Source organism: Apostichopus japonicus, chromosome 18 (genome assembly GCF_037975245.1).
Source record: "Apostichopus japonicus isolate 1M-3 chromosome 18, ASM3797524v1, whole genome shotgun sequence".
NCBI classification, from domain to species: domain Eukaryota; kingdom Metazoa; phylum Echinodermata; class Holothuroidea; order Aspidochirotida; family Stichopodidae; genus Apostichopus; species Apostichopus japonicus.
Genome location: NC_092578.1, coordinates 10,665,165 through 10,685,599, shown reverse-complemented (window position 1 = coordinate 10,685,599; position 20,435 = coordinate 10,665,165). Strand labels below are relative to the sequence as shown.

Below are 20,435 nucleotides of genomic sequence, written 5' to 3'. Positions count from 1 at the left end.
AATCTCTGAGTAAATATGGTAACTCTAAAGCAAACCTTTGGATGAAGTTCATACTTAGCATAAGTATGAACTTAATGATTGTAAGAAATCTATTGTTTTTAGTAGAGGTAAAAGTAGGCATCCATAGATCAAAGTTTGAAATCTTCAATGTAACCACAATAACTTCAAAAGTGACATCGTATGTTGATCCACCTCACCTCAGAAAATGCAAAATGTGTGAATCTTAAAAGCTACTGTATGTCCAGAATTGTAGTTGTACACAGTTTGTATATGCAAGACCATTATTCTTAGGGTCTGCATTTTTTTTACAAATGTCAATTCAGGTCAGCAGAGGTTGATATCTGGATTCCTCGATACATGATGTTTCAAAGATGGCAAATACTTGGCATGTGGCCAAGCCACACATCAGCCTTTCCAAGTACATAATCATACTATGGATCAACTAGTCAATTACACATGCAGGTCCACAATGTATTATCTGTGTCAGGAGAGCCAGAAAAACTGGTTCTCACTATTGTTTCTTGTTGGACTAACTATGCAAATTCTCTTCCTTGTGGTGCGACTTCAACCAAACTCTTCAGACTAAAGAGGATCCAGAATACAGTCATTTTCCCACCACTAAAAGAAATACATTGACTTCCTGTTAAGATGTGTATAAATTACAAAATTCAATTAGTTTTTGGAACCGTATGATTTGGTATGCTTGTGAAACTCACTCCTGGTTTATTTAAGAATTGTCTTGCATGATGATGATTGATCTGTGGTGATCACAGCTTCCAACACAAGGCTTCTAGCTTGTGGAACTCACACCTGGTTTATTTAAGATAATTGGACTTGCTAGAACAGTGTCAGCATAGCATTAAACTTGTATTTGCTCTAAATGTTATTACTTGGGCACTTAAACTTGGGACATGTAAAGTGCTTTGAGCAACCCTAAGTTGCTTCTATTTGATATAAGACTTCTAGTTGTTTTTACAGGGCAAAAGGGTCATGTGATGTCAGCAGATGCAATCTGAAAGCTACCAAGAAATGTAACTTGTATGGTTAATATATGATATATACTAAGATCAAAATATTCAACATAATGATCTTTGTTTTCTGATGTGCAATGGAACCTGAGAAGCTAAAGAATGGCTTGCAATATTCTGACAGTTACATCAAATCCTGTGATATGTAGTACATGCAAACAAACACATTTTAACATGGAGCCAAGTTACTGTTCACACTTGAAATTCTCTGAGCGGATAAGTCCATATTCTACAAGGAAAGAAAGTTTTCATTTCAGGTTTCATTACTAGCACAGGCAAAATAAAAATTTCCTGATTCAAGTGACCATTAAAAGTGATTTCTCTGACCATAAGCCACAATCCAGCATCTTAAAACAGATCAGATTAAGGTGGGCAGTTCGGACTGACATTTGGTTCACAGTTAGACTAATGTGACAGTTTGTCATATGAACCTCCTTATAAGTGATGAATATTGATTCCTTGCCTAAGGAATCTATGCGATGGTGATGGTGTGTGTGCGGTGTGTGTGTGTTTATGTGATGCCTTGGCTTGTAAACACGATATCTAAAGAACCTAACATTGCCTCTACTTGAAACTTGGTATGTAGGTAGCACTTGGTAAGTAAATGATCTCTGTAGTGTTCATGGAGGTCAAGAGAGGTCAAAGTATGAAAACCTTGTAAACACGGTAGCTCAAGAAGTGAAAATTGCTTGAACTTCAAACTTGGTGTGTACGTAGCCCCTAGTGATAAGATGTTCTCTATCCTATTGTCAAAGGTCATTTGAGGTCAAGGTCTGAAACCTTGTAAACACACTATCTCAAGAAGTGAAGTTGGTTGAACTTTAAACTTGGTATGCTGCTAGCCCATAGTGATAAGATTACTATATCCTTTTTTTCATGGAGGCCAAAGGTCATTTTAGATCACCAGAGGTCAAAGGCTGAAAACCCTGTAAACACAATATCTCAAGAAGTAAAAGTTGCTTGAACTTTAAACTTGGTATGTTTGTAGCCCTTGGTGAGCAGATGAACCCCATTGTTTTCCATGGAGGTCAAAGGTCGTTTGAGGTCAACATATGTCAAAGTCTAAGAAATTTGAAAATGTGATAACTTCAGAAATTGCTTGAACTTCAAACTTGGTATGTACATAGCCCTTGCTAAATGCATGTCTACATTTTTCCTTGAGGTCAAAGGTCAATTACAGGTTACAGTCAGAATACGTCTGATTATGCAGAAGTGAATTTTCTTTGACCTTCAACCCTCTTTGCATAGGTATGAATTAATCAATTCTGCAAGACTTGCCATCCCTGCTCAGCAATTCAGATCGTTGGAAAATCTTGTATCTTAAGTTCCTTCTCATAAATGGCAAGGAATCATAAAGTCATTTGACTTTCTGGTTAACAAATCCCATCAAAATTGGCTATTTTAAGTGATATTGCAGTGACTGAAGATGTTAGCTAACAATATTGCTGGAAAGTTTCTCTGCATCTTTAGGTCATAACCACATCTTCATAGCTTTTTTAGGGTGATGGTACGAATTGATCAAGTTTGGTAATCTTTTGTGTACACATCTGACAACAGCAAAGTGAAAAATTCCATCATGACAATTAAACTGAAAATGTTTTTATTTTATTTGTAACATCTAAACTATGTATACACAGAGGGAAATATTATTTTAATAAAGAACACTGTCAGCTAAGCAAACATTCCAATTACATTGTAAGGATAAATCAACATGGAGGTGTGATATGAAAGTAACAAATTCTGGATTAAGGGAGGTTTTAACCAGTCAAAATAGTTTACATATTCAATCAACCATATTTTGACCTTGGAGAAAAATACTGTGTTGGGGTTTTCAAGAGTATGCAGTATTTTCTTCTTTTAATTGAAAAGTGGTTTATTTATCCTTTACATACATAGTATGAAGTAACAATTTGGTGTCATGACATGTTTTTTTTTGGTCATTACTTGCTAGTAGAGCCAAGGAATTCGGTAGCGTTCTGAAATGTTCATCCATTCCAGTTGAAAATTGACTAAACTCTACCTGAAGTTATGTTAAATCATACAGCTTGGGATATGGCACAATATGTATACTTCAGGCTGAAAGTTTGCTTTCTTAGAAAGTGTGGGCATCTTCTTGCCAAGGGGTGCCATACCATAACTTGAACTGATTTGTTTGCATTGTATTAGCTGAGGCAACTAGCTGGCATCGAGATAAACCTTGGCAAGATACTTATATTCAACTTTACCATGCATTATCTATAATGATGACAATGGACCAATTAGATTCCAGAATTTTAACAAGATGAATGAATACACAGTAACATCATTTCTTCACTATTTTCCTCTATCTGAAGCTGTGTAGTAGGTTTTTATGTAACATTTCTCAATTTGCGGAGAAAGTGATGCATAATTTATGCCCAAAATATTACATATTCTATTGCCTCAAGTAATTTTGATAGTATTCTGTCACAAAGTATGTTGTTAGATGTTGTGTTTAATTTACAGCAGAAGCCTAGATATCCAAAACAAACATGAATTAAAACTTAAACAGTTGTACCCATGTCTAGCATAGTAGGGCAGCATTATTTGGCGTGGACAACTAAGACTACTAATTGCACATCTTTCAGATTTACAGATTGTTCCAAGTTTGATCCCATTGTGACCTTTGTGAGTGTTCTATATGTAGTAGTTTAAGAGGCCTAAGTGAATGACAAAATTAATCACTATTCCAATAGCAGGCCATTTAATCAGATACTGTACTCGAGTATTTAAAAAGAGAAGTATTAAGTGACTTCTTTAAATGTGTTATAAAAAACATAAAATATAAACCTATGAAGTATAACATATAGATGAAAAAGCTACACCACTACTATAGTCCACTGATAACTTTCAATAGTTCATTCTATTCCGGTTGGGCGGAGAATATATTGAATCATGCAGACTTTAAACAAGTTTGTAATCATAGGAGAACTTTGTTGTTTTGTTACACATTTTTTGCATTTGCCCCAAGATTGTCATTTTTCATTGCAGACTTTTGTCAAGGTGTCAGAAGTTGGTGTTTCTGGATGTCTCTTTCTGTAAACAGATTTCAGATGAAGATGTGCAAGTATGGAGGTCACGTTTTCCTGATGTCAGCATAAAGAAAAGTCATACCACAAGATAGTAATCAGCTTTACTAGGTAATGTTATGTGATCAAATTGAATACTTAGATTGATACAACAAGTGGAGGGACCCTATAGTTGTCATGTTTCATCATGTTTCATAACTTGATGTGCATGCCTAGATCCCTTGAAACATTTGGTTGTCATGTGAATTCTTTCAGTTATGGTTACCTTGTCCCATAACGTGACCTCTCTATCATTGCCAGTTTCTGTCTTCCTATTGATTGATAATGCACACTGAAGGAAGCTCATATGAAAATCATTCAAGGTTGCACATTACATGGGAAAAGTTTTATGTTAAATTGATATAATAACACAGGTAACATTTAGTCATTGAAGGTTATTTCAATGTTATAATTGAAACTATATTAAGCCGCATTGACAGTTCATTTGGATTGTTTATTTGAAGGGAAATAGGTCATTATCCCTTTATGTAGTTTAGCACATAACATGCCTTGCAGTTGATGCAAAGGGGACAAAACTTTATTTCATAAAAGTCAATTAAAGAGATTAAGTTTGTGTGAAGTAGTCTGCTTTAAAACCGACTAGGAGCATTGAAAAAACCATAAATTTAACTTCACTTGTCTCTGGTATTTCAGTACAGAGGTCATATCAAATTGAAAAACAAACAAGAATGACTAAAATATTACAGAGAAATGAGCAAAGATGGTTTATCAATTTCCCTTGGCATGCTCAAGTTTCTTGATGTTAGCTATCTACCTTAATATTTTTTCCACATCTCAAAGAATTGGAACTGCCAACAAGATAATGATAAAATGATATTGGAAGGCAGTTATTTTATGGCACTAAACAGAGCGGCTACATGTGCATGTTTTGCGAAGCCAAATATAAAAACCCACACATCACATCACAAGGACAGGATGTCTCCTGGATTAAAAACCCTATCTTATATTAGCTGGCCAGGGTTTCAACCTACTGTATAACCAAGTCCCAGATGCTAGGTGTCATAGGTTGTAGTGGAACCACCTTTATCCACTCTTCAATAACACTGTTGTATGGTAGCTATGGTTGAATTCTTAGACTGTTTGGGTGATGATATCTCTGATGTGCAGTGCAGTTCCACGCCCAAAATGAGCCTACTACAGCCTTGGTTGCTGCAATGTGTTCCGTGCTGCTTTATACATGGGTCCCACCTGGAAACCTACTGGGCACAGGTAAGGCCCAGGGCTTTCTGTGGACTAGCCCTCCTTAATTGTGGGTATATCATTTTGGTTTCTTTACTTATTTCCTCATTGATTCCTTGCTGGCAAAGGGGGAAGCAATGCAAGTGACGTGTGGATATTGTTTATGCTGATATGAATACATCAATGGGGCGCATATGCTGACAGATGGATTGAGTTTTCTGTTCATAACTGTACTATAACTGTACTGGCTACCCTGTATATGCTGGGCATGTATTTTATGCAACTAGCCATGCCCAGCATCATTTGGTAATGTCTGTCTCACTCTCCGCAGCAGAGAGAGCTGTTTGAATGACCCATTTCACAAATAATATTGAGTCATTAGTTGCTTCCCTTGCATTGAGTTTTGTGCAAATATTCTGTGTAGTGCATAGGCTCCATATTGATGTCAAGACATCTGCTCGCACAAGGTACGGTTTAATGTTTTGGCACAGGAACAGGGATCATTTTGTTTGAATTTTACAGTCACTAGATCGCTTCAACTGGGCCAAATATTTTTGAAATAATCCTCATTAGTACGGAAACCTTGCGAATCACTTAAAGTCAATAATAGTCAACACTTAAAAATGTACTTTGGATGTGCTACTGATGAATATTTTCATAAAAAATGTGGGAAGGAATCCCTATTTAAAGTCAGTTGGCTGTTCTTTCTTTTTTTTCATATTCTGTCATGTGTTCAGTTTCAAATGTTGCTTGTCTTTGTTCTTTCAGAGTGACTGAACAGTCTACCCTAACATATGCCCATGTCAAATTTGGACATGGCAACTCCACCTCCCCCTGGCCTTCTCATTCCACATGATCACCTCAGGGCCCAGTAGAGAACACAGTGTCAGGCAGGTAGCTGTTGGTGGTGTCTGCAGGTGTCCAAGGTGGGGATAACTTGGTTTAGCAAGTCTACAAGTAAAGTAGTGTCTTGTTGCAGGTATCATGAAAACTTTGCTCTAGGTCATGTCGCTGCTACATTTGATTTATTATGTAATAAAAATTGATCATGAGGCTGGATTATGGAGCTATGTATCAGCATTGTTTGATTTGAGTGAAGTGCCAACTCTGAACTCATTATTGTATATCCAATGGGACAAAGAATTTCTGAGTATTCATATTTGCAATGACCTACATGCTATGGTACCTCAACCAAGAATGCAAACTTGAGATCAAAGAAACAATTAAACATGTTTATGCAATAGCTGAAAGGCTATTGAAATGGAAATTAAGAGATATTTATGATAATATTGACCTATTTGGTTGGGAATTTTAACTCATAACAAGACATGCTTGTTGCCATTTGATTTATGTAGATCACTAACTTTTCTTTGTATGGAACTGTCTCCTCCAAATACATATTACTGATAAAAAGCATGATATAGAATTCTAGGACCCTCTTTATGTGCATAGTTTTATATAGTATTGTAGAGTGGCAATACTATTGCTACTACTTCATGTGTAGAATATTTATCAGTGTACATACAACATTCTATATTTGTCATTGTTTGTTTTTACAAGGAAGAATTATGGGTATTCTTTATGTAAGAAGTAAATGTAATGTATTTTTGGTTGGTATATCCTCTATATTGAATTCTCTGGCTCTTAAACTGTCATAATTTTAATAATTTTTGGTTTCGATGATAATCGTTACCTTTGCATTCATGATGGCGTGTGTGTGTGTATGGGTGTTGCGTGTGTGTTTGTGTGTGTCGCCTTGCTTGTAAACACAATATCTCAAGAAGGGAAGCTTGGACCAATCTCATATTTCGTGAGTAGGAGAACCCTATTGTTTGTGTGGAGTTCAAAGTCATTTGGGGGTCACCAGGGGCCAAATTGTGGAGACCTGTGTAAAAATCTACCTTGTCTCCCACCGACCAGCCTATTCGATAACATTTGCATTACGCCTCATAAGAATAGGAGAGGTTGTTGGCAATTGGAAATTACCTTATGGGCATCCGTAGGATCTGAATTCAGAAGTCGTAAACAAAAAGCATCAAAAGCATCCTTTAAAATCTAAAATAACAATTTATTACAGGGAGTGGTTTAAACTAACAAATTAAGTAATATGCCTTTACAGGCATTTGTAAATATGTTGGGTTCATATATTAGTTCCTCAAGTAATTAAAAAAAGTGTTTAAACATCGATATCACCACGGCTTGGTTATGAGCAGGCATACCCATACAGAGGAGTACAGTACTAGCAGCCCCGGTATAGACTACTAACAATAAACATTGGTCATCCCCATCTGAGTAGGGTACAATTGGATTTGTTAACACAAAAACCTGAAGGAAAAATGTTTCGTGTCAGAATACCACTTATGGTGGCCAAACAGCTCCTTAGTTATTTGTTAAGGCATTTCCTACATGACGTCAGTCATATTTTGCAAAATATACAATTGTTATTGCTGATAGTTTCTTGGCAAAGATTTTCACGCAACCTAGTTGCAAGTGAAAGATAGATGCTCTTTCAACCGTTTGGTTTTCATTGCGTAAAAGATCGCTTTGATTTAGGTAGTGTAATGGAGTAATGGCGATATTTTTTCGCCCCAATCTGCAGCTAAAAACAAGATAAATAATTGGGATAATGTAAAGAATCACGCTTATCGAGTAGCGGTTCAAAGTAGCAGTTAGGTACTGTATGGGCCAAAGACTCGCGCACACCTACAGTAGCTACTATTTAGTATATGCCACGTTCTAGAGAAGCCCTTTATATGTAACAGAAGCCAAGCTATCTTCGTAGGTATTTTGCAGATGTTTTATTTGTATTTGGTTGAGACACAACCATGGGCCTAATTGCTTATTTATGATGATGCGTCATGTTTATTTGTTCTTCACTTACTTTTGGTGGAAAAAAGTTTAAATTTTATACTGCATAGAAACATAATTTTCCATTTGCAAGTACGTAGCACCATGTTTCTGCCCAACTATAACCTTTGTTCATAGAAAGTATTGATTTTGTAGATCTGTACTATGGAGATTTGAACAGCAGTCAAAGTGGCGAGTGAATTTTGCGTATTGGCAAGTAGACTTTAAGTCACGGTCGCCAGATAGCGAGTACATTTATAAACATTTGTCAGGCCTGAAAACCTTGAAAACTTGATTTCTCATGGCAGAAGTCTTAGACACTTTTCATAGGCTAAATGGTGCATGTATTTGTCATATTGAGTACAAGAATCCTGTTGCTTGTTAGGTCAAACCTCATTTGAGGTCACCAGAGGTCAAACTCTGAAAAGCCTTTTACATTATAACAAACGATGGAAATCGTTGATATTTCTCATACTATGTATGTGGATGCATGACATTGAGTACAAGACCCTATTGTTTTTGGTGGAGGTGTGTATTGTCACGCACAGTAGACTGACTGATGTTTACCATGCCATAGTGTAATTGTATATTAACATAGTGTTTCGGGCCATTTATATTGTAACAGCTATTTCTGGTGTAACAAGCAGAAGTCTAGTGCAATGAAGCCAGCGAAACCTCAATGAGTTTCGCATTCTTGTTAAGAATCCTCTTGTGTTTTATGGAGGGGAAACTTCATTTTAAATTTAATAAAGGTTTGTAAACATGCCGTAACTCAAAACATAAAACTCGGATAAACTTGATATACAGATCCAACTTGATGAAACAAGAATTATGTTCTTCTTTGTGGAGGTCAAATTCTTATAATGTTAGTAGAGTTGATAGTCTGAAAAATTCGTGAACACAATTCGGGGGGAAGGTTGAAGTTTAGACTTATAAGTGCAGTGTTATAGTTATATCAATTGTTGTAGCAAGCAATCACCTTTTACGGAGGAAAAAAGAATTGGTAGGCAAATTGATACGCATTGCTTCAAATGAATGAGGTAGGGGAATCTATCTCGAGCACGGTTCTATCCTTGTTTTTATAAAGGCGTTTATCGGTAAACGACAATAACAGTGAGGTAGCTCTCTTGAATTTTATTCGAAACAAACCTGAACAGTGGTTAATTAGTAGTTTAATTCAAATGTGAAAACACAAAACTATGTCGAAAATAAAAGATCGTAAATAAACTGGAGATAAGTCAAAAAGTGTAATACAAGTGTCAACCATCAGCCTCTTCTATAACAAGTCTACTTCCGAAGAATGAACTTGTAATGCTCGTCATAGATGGAATTCGCGTCACGGCTTCTTTGCTGCAACTTGTGGATCCTCATACTTTGTCTACTCCAACGAAACTGAAATAATAAATGAAATAACAAGTCGGTGCTAAATCGTCCCCTTGACAAATAACGCACCACATATAATAAATACATAAATAAACTGAGAAAGAAGGAAAATGCTGCGTGTACAACACTTAGCCATAGTATATGAACATTCGGATAACAGAACAGACCATTCATTATTGCTAAATGCTACAACTAGATTCTCCTCAGTCATAAGCTGACTTTTGGAACCTTCAATATCTAACTAAAATTCAACATTAAAAGTGAATGAACAAAGGAAAACTGACTGGGAAATTATAAGCAATGGAAAGAGCTGGATTCGAACCAGTGTCCTCTGGATGACACGCCCAGCGCTATACCAACTGAGCATGCAGTCGTATAGTGACGATCCCATTGTAGCCTTTTGTTGCTAGTACGGCGCCAGTCATAAGCCACTGTACGTCCTGGCATACCGTGTAACCAGGGATGACGGCCCAGTTTCATTCGATATAATCCAGAATGCGGCAGTTAGGGATTTCAAAAGAAATTCAGCTTTTATCTTAGAAATTTTACAAGACCTCTATAGTATTCGCCATAGTGGTATGCAAATCGAAACGACTAGAGAAATTCCCACATGATCCAACCAGATTAAATGGAGTGTAACAAACTCAACAAGTTGATGGCATATGCCTTTTTTGTGCATGGGTGACCGAGGACATAAAGGTTGTTTTTATTCCCACTAAGGGTTTTGCTAATAATCCTTTTGTTTTGGATGTCAGGTTTGCTGCTTGACCACACATATATATTCTCACGCTCGGTCTGATCATATGTGGAATTTACTTAACTGCAAAGCTGTGTGAGTTGACTTTGGTGAGTTATCTATGTTATCAGAAACTACAATCTCATTACAAATCAGTTGATTTCACAGACCAGACAAGTTTTATTTCACGTAATGAAGAATAAGACGATAACTTTTACTTTTGTTAATGTTTCAGTAATATGGAAAGGTGCCTGGGTGACTTATGTTTAACTTAACATACACTAGGTAAATAACAGTACAGGGTAGTTGGATCCTTTGCAATTTCATTTTGAGAAAAGCTTGAATGGTTGGTGCAAAATTGTAGAGGTCGACTGTAGTATGGTAGGCGGTCGCGCACCTCGTTTGGAGGAGGACATATTTTCAGTTAATTTTCAGTGAGAGGAGCGCAGACGAATGTCACCCTTACAGTTGTACCTTGACATATCATACCTCTATAAACTACGATAACAGTTCAAAACAGTTTAACAACACAACATGTTGGAAAAAAAAGATGTATAAATTTCTCTTCCCTTCAAGTAAGTCAGTGTATTTATCAATTTTAAGTAACCCCATTAAACTGTAAATAAGAATAGATCCTTATTGAGCATTTCATAATGAAATTAAATAGTAAATTAGGATAATAAATGCATTTGAACATTGGATACATTTTTAATTTTCAGTGCTACATCATACGGTCGAGCAAACAGGTAAATCAATTTTCAAACTGTAGTAAACATAACAGCAGATTTTAAATACAATTAAAGATATATACATGATCAATACTGTACAAGACAAATAGAATGAGTTAATAAGGGTGAGTTGGCACTTGAAGAATTAGCACAGTTTCAACACTGTATAAAACAATAATGATTTCATGTAAGAATAGTGTAGTGAGGAGATTGTTGGAAGATATAACGATATTATGTACATTGATGTAGGTGATATTATTTCTGAGAGTAAAATGTATACAAATAAAAGCATACACTTGCAGCAAATGTCATTTTTCCTGATACTTTTGAAGTATTAAACACTGTGATGGTAAAGGTACCTGTCATAGGTTCTTAGTGGGTTCTACAACAGCTAGCAGATGCATGGTTTCTGCCAAATGACTAGCGTTATATTATTATTATTATTATTATTATGATTATGATTATTTTTATTGTTTTCTGTTAAGGTCAGTTGACTGTCAACAAAGGTAAGAAGTGGAAACGTAAACATGATAACTCTAGAATTAAAGGTTGGGTGAAGTTGATTCTTGCTAAGTTGATCCATCTTAATGTGTAAAAGAATCCTATTGCTATCTTTGAAGGTCAAAGTTCATTTAAAGTCAAGAGACAAATCAAAACCTTGTAAACAGGTCAAAATGAATGCAATAACATTTCTGATAATGTGAATTCTGAAATAGTAAGTCTTATCGGTAGAGTTGCATTAAATATTTGAATGTACAATGTGGCAACGGGTTAGCCATTTGGCTTTCTGGTCATGAGGGGATTTCAAGGAGAAGTGCATAAAGTGTAGTATTTGTCAGCTCACTTCACAAAGAGTCGGAAAACGCGAACTCAAATCACTCAACTCACTTGTACAAAACCACCTGATTCCAAATCAAATTCCCTTTTATCTTTGGTCTCGGCAAAAGGCATTTTCCTTGCAGAATTTGAATAAGAATACAATGCTATTAGGGAAATAGGGAAAACAGCCCTCTAGAGTTAAGGAGCAAAGAGGAGTAGATGGGATTAGGCTCCGCAAAGGGTGTGAAGACTTGCGCAAAAAGAAACGTCTCATGCCGGTAATCTGACCTAGTTTCGAATGAAGTGTAACAGAAGTGTTGGACACCACCATCGATCCCAGAAAATACACACAGCTTGCTACCGTCGGTAATTAGACACTAGTGTACAGTCAGTACATACAGCTGCGGTCGATATCCACAGCACAGTATATAAACGATACAGCGATGGACATCTCAGGTCCAGCTAAAGATAACAAGGTATCACGTTTCATTACTGTTTGCATTGTAGTGACACGAACAAAACGTCACTTGCAAGCAACAGAAAGTTAACTTTTTCAGATGGCCGCACGCGGTTTGGGGCGAGTCTTAATGCCTTTAATTGCATACTAAAATTGCTCACATTTGCAGGCAGCTATGATGAACTGAGCTATATCTACATGCAATTTAACACTAAATATATGTTATAATATGACCTCACTTCTTCAACTTTATATTTGAGGACTAAAAGTTATGCAACATGTGACATACTTATATAATAAATAATATATACGACATAAATACAAATAGAGAGAACATACAAATCAACTGTACAAACCCTTTCCTTTAGCTATGCTGGTGAAGTTTTAAATTGCTTGAGAGCAGAAAAATGAATTCGATGGTTACAGAAACTGTCCGGTGTTCGGCGGATGCAACCACACGACAGTTCATCACCTTGGGAATGTGAGACAAGGGCCTTAACCCTTTTGTGTTAAATTAGTGATAATTTACGAGAATTTCCTCAAATTCACACACACGACTGTAGTCAAATGACAGATATTGGCACCTCCTACCCAGATCTGTTCCTGAATTTAGTATGCATGTTTTAGACAATTATATCACAAGATGGCAACCCATGGAGTTGCAGATCTCACCCACAGAGACTTAAACATAGAAGCCTGCTGACACCAGTACGCTTTACAGATATTTGAAGGTCGCTCGCGCCATCTTGTACACCCAAAACGACGACTCACGCAAGCTGACTTGATCATGTTGAGGTAAAACATTTCCTTGAACAATTTTATGGCAATTTAAGTCTACAAAAGCTGAAGCTCAGTAAAAGATCTTCGAAATATTGCTGCAGTTTTTTAACTGAAAGGTACGTCGCGATTAAAGAAACAACCAATATGCCATTATTGCTGTGTATAATTTGAAGAACAAGGTGTTAGGAAAATAGGTCAACACGCAAAACGGTTTTGGATAGAACTTCCCAAAATGTATTCCTCTGTAAAATTTCTGTTGCATACGTGTAAGCATGCATACATTTCCCTCAAACATTTCATCTTCATCGTCATTTGCGTTGAGTGTACAAGGACTGTCGTGTTGCATCTTAGGTTTCTAAATGAGGAATGCATGTATAAGCAAACAGCAAATGCAGACTGTCATCTCAGTCCCAACAAAGTTTGTTATCACCATTACATGAGTTGAATTCTACTTTCCTATCCTAGCACTTGGCTATAGGCTCGGCCTAGTTACTACTGTAGTCTTAGCACAACGATAACTTTATGGTTATACTAGTAGTCAGTGTTCGACTTATGGCCAAAAAATTGCATAGCAACAAATTTCGAAAATTGCTATACAATATTTTTGTTGCATAGCAGTTCCCCAATATTGAATAGCAGTTTTGAAATTACCACAAAACGGACCAAATGTTGGCGATCAATGTATTAACTAGAAAATGTTTGTTTATTATTATTATTTACACTAGTGTTGCTACGATAATCGTTTTCAATATCGGTATCGGTCGATATTTGCAATATCGGCAGCATATCGGTATCGGTAAAATTTTGCCTAATTGCCGATAACAGCAAACCGATATTGAACTTTTCTTTTTAACAGCAGAGCCACCTGTACTTATTTATACTTGCAATGATTTGTTAATCTGCCCATGACGATCCATTTCTTTAGCGTTAGTTAAACTCAGATTCATTTTCGATTAATATCCATGGAAACCTGACTCTCCGTAACATCTAAAAAAACGTCTACGGCATGCGAATATAACCAATGACCTTCGTGAACCTTGGCCTACACACAGCATTAGTGCAGCATATATACACTGTACTAACCATTCATTTCCTCAAAGGCCTCCGTGAAAACCTTGAACATGATGCATACAGTAACTGCACAGTTCAGCAGTGTTGGAAAACCTTGTTCAATTTCCCGCGAACACACTGCCGATTTCCCGCCGGTGTTCGCCTGCCTAGCACGCGTAACGTGCGAGCATAAAGGCGTGGTGTCTAGGGGCCCGTCTTAGGACTATGGTGGGGTCATGGGGTAGAACCCCTCATGGGGATCCTGGGGGCGAAAGCCCCCGAAAATTGTTGTCATTTTTGCGATGTCTGGCGATGAAAAAATTCGCAGTTGAGGATGCAAAATACTGACAACTTGTTTATATAAATTGTCACGAAACTGATGAAAATTTTAATATGACAAGTTGAAGTTGCTATATTATGTTATAAAATGAAAAGAGATTTAATCTGTCTTTCAATCTTTAAAAAGTGCAACTTACAAAACTTCCGATATTATGAAACAAACCAGTGGCATAGTAAGGTACGTTTGAGTGGAGGGGGGGGGGGCTGAAGACTGATGGCCGGCCTGGGGGAGGGGTCTTAGGGGAGGGGTGTCTCCCTCCCCCTTTGGATTTTTTTTGCATTTCCAGGTGGCCTCAGATGCAATTTGGTACAATATAGCACACTTCAAAACCCACTCCATTTTGTAAATAATTTTGCATTTTCACCTGGCCTTAGATGCAATTTGGTGCTCTTAATGAGATTTTGTTCTCATTTGGAAATGAAAAAGGGGTTTTCTGACTTGCGAAGCGGGGGGTCTCCATATTTTTCACTGGGGGGGCTGGCGCTCCCCCCCCCAGCCCCCCCCCCCCAGTTCCTACGCCCTTGAAACAAACAACGTTCAGCAAAGCCCCGTTTCTAGGCTGCCTAACAATGAATAGCGTGCACTATGCATACAATTTTTACAACTGCAGTGTTTAACCCTATACCCAACTACTGTACCACGGTACATGTGCTGCGAATTTGCCCAGGTACCTTCCCAACAGCTGTGAGCTCATCCCCTGTGTAACACCTGTTTGTTAACATTTTTTTGGCACGTTGCCAGGGAACCTTTTAGTTACGTGAGATTCGTAACCGCCGAGGTGGTTAGGCTATTTGCTTTACACTTAACTATGGTAGGATATTATTTTTTCAGGTTTTTTTTTCGCTATACGGTCAAGTGAATAAGTTGTACATTGAGTATAAACTCAATAAATTATAACTTCTACATTGTGATCGACAGTTCGTAAGTTAAGGTTTGAGTGTTTGCTCCCAAATCTGACTAGGAATTTGTATCGCACAAATCGGCACAATGTGCGATGCTGATTTGGAAACGTATCGCAAGTTTGTCGTTTTGGATCGCATTTTGCGATGCGATACCGGAAAAATCGAACACTGCTAGTAGTATAGTCAGTTAATTTGTAGCTAGGCAAGCCATATGCTATCGCCCGTCTGAGTCACTGCCAGTGAAATGCCAAAGGACAAACAGTCGAGTGGTAATATAATACTGATCGATTAAACTCCGGTTACATCCTATGAGTTGTATATTTATTGAGTTAAAAACTTGGAAACGTTGTTAAAGGTGCAGTATGCTTCCGTAGATAGACAGTGTTACGTCTCAGCAGTACAGATCGCGCAGTTAGAACCTGCTTCGTGAAACCAAGTTTTTTTGTAAACAGAAACATGATAAAGATTCCGTTTCGTTTTCAATCCCGCGCACGTTTACCCTTAGAAGTGGCTCACAATGTTTTATTCTTTTAAGTTTAATTTAAAAATTTCTTACAGTCTGGAAAATTAATTGGGCACTTCTTTACCTAACGTGCATTTATTGTGTACGTCGACGCTTTTGGGTGAGCTGTTGATCTTCAAATTTCTATGATCTCACCTCTGCTATGACGGAATGGATCTATATTGACATTTTACCCCTAACAACTACATAAGTATTATTTCACTTTCTTACTATTGAAACTGGATTATGATGTTCGCAACTTTTCATACAACTTTACCATTATCCTAAGTTGTAAGGCCAGGGGCGTCGCAAGAGGGGGGGGGGGGGTTTCTCACCCACCCAAACCTTGGTAAAACTGACGATAGTTGGAAAATTGGAGTGCGACAGTCGGAATTTCCTATTCATATCTTCCTGTGATTGTGAATGACCTAAATATTGAAAAATTTCGGTTAAAATTGACCTATAATCAGTCATATTTACCACGTTTTCCTTGCCACTTTGAGAAATTGTTGTATATCGCGATCCTTATACTCCACCATACAAACTTCGTATGATTTTGAATACTCTAAACAAATGCCTAATAGAAATACCGTACAACGTTCGCCAGCTTCAATTCGGTTTATTTATGTACTAATTTTGCTATCGGGTGGGTTGACCCTGTTCGCTAGCTTCAAGTAAGTTCAGGGGGGGTCACGGGGGGAGCAGTGGGAGCAACTGCTCCCCCTTTCAGTGACGAGAAAAATGTTAAAAACTTATATTTTTTGCATGGTATTTTGTTAGTGCTCTTTTGATCTTGATACTCGTCAGCTCCGTTAACTCGATTATAATCGTAGTAACATTCAGGCCTACTGATTCAGCTACTTGGTTTGGCAGATGCAATTAGCTAAATTTAGCCTATAGCCTAATACCAGCCTGCGTAATAAAATACATAAAGCCTACCAACCGCACTCGATGGAGAGGCATGAACCGTATGTACAATGATGACGACAACGTGCGTTCTCATCCTTTATGATTCGTCATAAGTTGTTGCACGAACAAATTTCTCAAAGGGGAGGGGGGGGGGGGGGCACCCAGTGCCACCCACTCCCCTTAATCCCCTCCCCCATATCACTTATTTTTATAAAGCAACTATGTTAATATCATGATCAAAGTCATGGGCGCAGATCAGTCACCGATAATGGTGGGGACGCGTTTCTGTTCTTTGATACTATGAAATTTTCGTAACAATTGTAGTCATTACAGAACAGTATAAAAAAAGAGTAAGCGGTCGAAATGGACTGAAAAGAAATCACAATCTATAAATCTGCCAATAAAACAACTAGATTCAGATTCTAATTAGTAACTGGAAAATATTCATGCCTGATGACATACGTCAATTTTGTCATGTTTTTCTGAAAGTGCTTATTGTTTTTAACTCTCATTCTCCCATTTCAGCGCCCCCTCCAAACCCGGGGCACGTGCCCCTCCCGTGCCCCACTCTAGCTACGCCACTGGGTCTAATGCACGGTTAATCTATTGAAAACAATGTAGGTCTAGTCTCAGTGGCGTAGCTAGGATTTTTTGAGTGGGGGGCCATGGGGGGCTGTTCTTTCTTGTGGGGGGGGCCGGCGGTTACTATCTGAGCGGAGCGCCACCTTGGTTGGCGCGGAGCGTACAGAGAAAATTTGAGATTTCAGCACCCCCCAGATCGCAGGAGATGGCACCTGTGAGGCAAAATAGCAACCAAAAAGATGTGCAACTTTGGTGACAGAAATGCAAAAAAAAAATTTTCTCTTTCATGCTGACTGGCCTTGTCAACTCAGCCAGACTTTTAACTTGAGTGAAGTTGACATCAAAGGCGTACGGGACCATTTCAGTTTGGGGGGGGGGGTAGAACTTTTTGTGCCCGAAAGTTCCCGTGACACTATCTAAGCGGAGCGCCACCATCGGTTGGCGCGTAGCGAACAAGAAAATTTTTGGCACACAATGCCTCTCAGATTGCCGGAAACGGCACTTCTGAGGCCTTGCAAGTTGCATCTAAACATTCTTTATTTTATAATCTCACGTTTTAGAAATTTACAGTTCCCCAAAAATTTGGTAAATTAGAAGAAGAAAAAATGGTGACATCACTTTGAAGGGGAAAAATGGGACAGTATATTTTTTAAGCTGCTATATTTAGTTACCTTATTTATTATTTTAACACAGTACTCAGCTACCTCCAGAAAAACATTGTTCAACGACACGTAGGCGGGATAATGTCGCTGTGTCGGGTGAGACTGCAATTTGTCTCACAAAAAAGTATAAAATATAACAAAGAATATGATAAACCTGTACTTCTAGGCTTGTAGACACTCCCCCCCCCCCCCCCACCATCCATGAAAAAGAAAATGTTTCTTTTATACACTCATGTCGGGGATATCCAGGTCAAGGGCGGCGGAAGCACTTTTAATCTGGGGGGCACCGACATCAAAGGGCACTTTGCAGAAATTCGATTGGAATGATGCAGCGTTATATTCAGTACCCTTTATAACTCTTATTGTATTATCTTATTTGTGTATACACATCACTCCATCAACGTCCCCCCCCCCCCCTCTCAAGGAAAATATGCATACTAGCACTGCAATATCCAATGCGCAAATTGGGAAACAATGAACAAGTTTTCTTTTGAGACAAAATGAGGTGAAATCATGCTAGTTGCTAATGTAGGAATCTTCCGAATTAGAGTTTTTTTTCAAATCTTAACAAATTTTTTCCATTCGAAAATGCTTTGAGTTTGACTCACAGAAATTCGTTAAAAGTCACGGGCTTAGCCAGGATTTGCAAAGTTGTATGCACGGCTATCTGTTTCTTTTATACACTCATGTCGGGGATATCCAGGTCAAGGGCGGCGGAAGCACTTTTAATCTGGGGGGCACCGACATCAAAGGGCACTTTGCAGAAATTCGATTGGAATGATGCAGCGTTATATTCAGTACCCTTTATAACTCTTATTGTATTATCTTATTTGTGTATACACATCACTCCATCAACGTCCCCCCCCCCCCCCCTCTCAAGGAAAATATGCATACTAGCACTGCAATATCCAATGCGCAAATTGGGAAACAATGAACAAGTTTTCTTTTGAGACAAAATGAGGTGAAATCATGCTAGTTGCTAATGTAGGAATCTTCCGAATTAGAGTTTTTTTTCAAATCTTAACAAATTTTTTCCATTCGAAAATGCTTTGAGTTTGACTCACAGAAATTCGTTAAAGTCACGGGCTTAGCCAGGATTTGCAAAGTTGTATGCACGGCTATCTGAGCGGAGCGCCACCATCGGTTGGCGCGGAGCGTACTTTTAGAAAATTTTTGGTTTTACAAACCCCTCAGATGGCCGGAAACGGCCCTTCCCGAGTGTTCATTCTGGTTCCCTGGCCTCTTGCTAACTTGAGGCACCTCAATTTTTATGTAGAAAAAAGGCACATTTCTAACCTGAGGAAAAGTGGGGGAGGGGCACGTGTCCCCTTTTTCCCCCCGGTTCCGCCGCCCTTGGTCCAGGTATACAATTGACTAGTTATAAGAAAAAAAATTGATCGTGCAAAAAGCGTGGTAGCCCAGATGAACTGCGCTTACGGTGGTGTTACACGGAGATATTCGGGCATATTCTTGTCCTCTGGAAATTTAGGGGGCAGTCTGCCCCCCCCCCCCTGCACCCCCCGCCTCGTACGCCTATGGTTGGCATCATTTGTTGTTTCAAGGTGTCAAGGCCTTTCTCCCAACTCAAACCCCTGTGGGCTACCGGTAGGTTTGCAGGAAATGCCCACATGTGGACTTAAATAGCATTAGAGGAAGGGGATGGAAGACTAACACTCATCGATGTTTCGGTAATGGTCCACATTGGTGGCTCGGTGCTAATTAGGCCATTTATTGGGTGTCTTGAGGCAGCTGTCATCAGAATCTGGGTTTTTGTGCCAATCGATGACCGATAACATGTATTGGTAGATATCGATATCGCGCAGCACATGCACAAGGTTCGTGGTGTATGGTCGCAACCGTCGCATCGACCATTGCCATGCCATGCTGTATGACCATTCTCATGATTACTACAGATATTGTATTATTCTTATTCTGCCAGATGCAGACGAGAAAATTGTGTAACTCTATTTCCCAAATTATTGAACAAAAAATATTAGTGAATCCCACTGATGAGTTTATTTTTTGTTTTTTTTTACATTTTTTGTTTTTTACAATTTTTTTTACCCCATTCCCAGTGGGGGGGCCAGTGGGGGGGGGGGGGGGCAGCCGATTTCATGGGGGGCCCCGGCCCCCCCCAGGCCCCCCGTAGCTACGCCACTGTCTAGTCTATAATTGCACAAATGTAACACTCTCCGGTCTATTAAAACTGCTTAGTCGATTTCCTGGCCCTGGTTTATAATCATCCAAAACACGTAATATACGCTATATACGTACGGAGCAGCTATATAGCTGTGGAAATTAACTATGGCGGTGTAGTACATAATGCCATGCCTATACAGGCTAGCTGTTCGTGTCCGCGATCATCAAATAACACCGAGTCGTTGCGGATAAATGCGATTAACATTTGTTGCTTGCAATTTTTTT

General features: G+C 38.5%; 2 protein-coding genes and 1 long non-coding RNA gene across 5 annotated transcripts in view; 2 read left to right on the top strand and 1 right to left on the bottom strand.

The window, feature by feature from the left end:
- LOC139958328 (F-box/LRR-repeat protein 4-like) overlaps positions 1–9,134 on the top strand; it is a 45,603-nt gene extending 36,469 nt beyond the window's left edge. For all 3 annotated transcript variants that reach the window (XM_071955315.1, XM_071955316.1, XM_071955317.1), the window contains 2 exons: positions 4,038–4,186; positions 6,083–9,134. In XM_071955315.1, coding sequence (XP_071811416.1) covers positions 4,038–4,170 — 133 coding nt within the window. In that variant the 3' untranslated portion in view covers positions 4,171–4,186; positions 6,083–9,134. The remainder of the gene's footprint in view (positions 1–4,037; positions 4,187–6,082) is intronic.
- Positions 9,135–9,280: 146 nt separating this feature from the next.
- Positions 9,281–20,435, bottom strand: part of LOC139958326 (uncharacterized) — a 44,928-nt gene continuing 33,773 nt past the window's right edge. The window contains exon 9 of the mRNA XM_071955311.1: positions 9,281–9,553. Within this exon, the coding sequence (XP_071811412.1) occupies positions 9,540–9,553 (14 nt within the window). The 3' untranslated portion in view covers positions 9,281–9,539. The remainder of the gene's footprint in view (positions 9,554–20,435) is intronic.
- LOC139958329 (uncharacterized) lies at positions 9,560–11,035 on the top strand. Its single transcript, XR_011789763.1, has 2 exons — positions 9,560–10,390; positions 11,000–11,035. It is a non-coding gene; the product is annotated as an uncharacterized lncRNA (long non-coding RNA).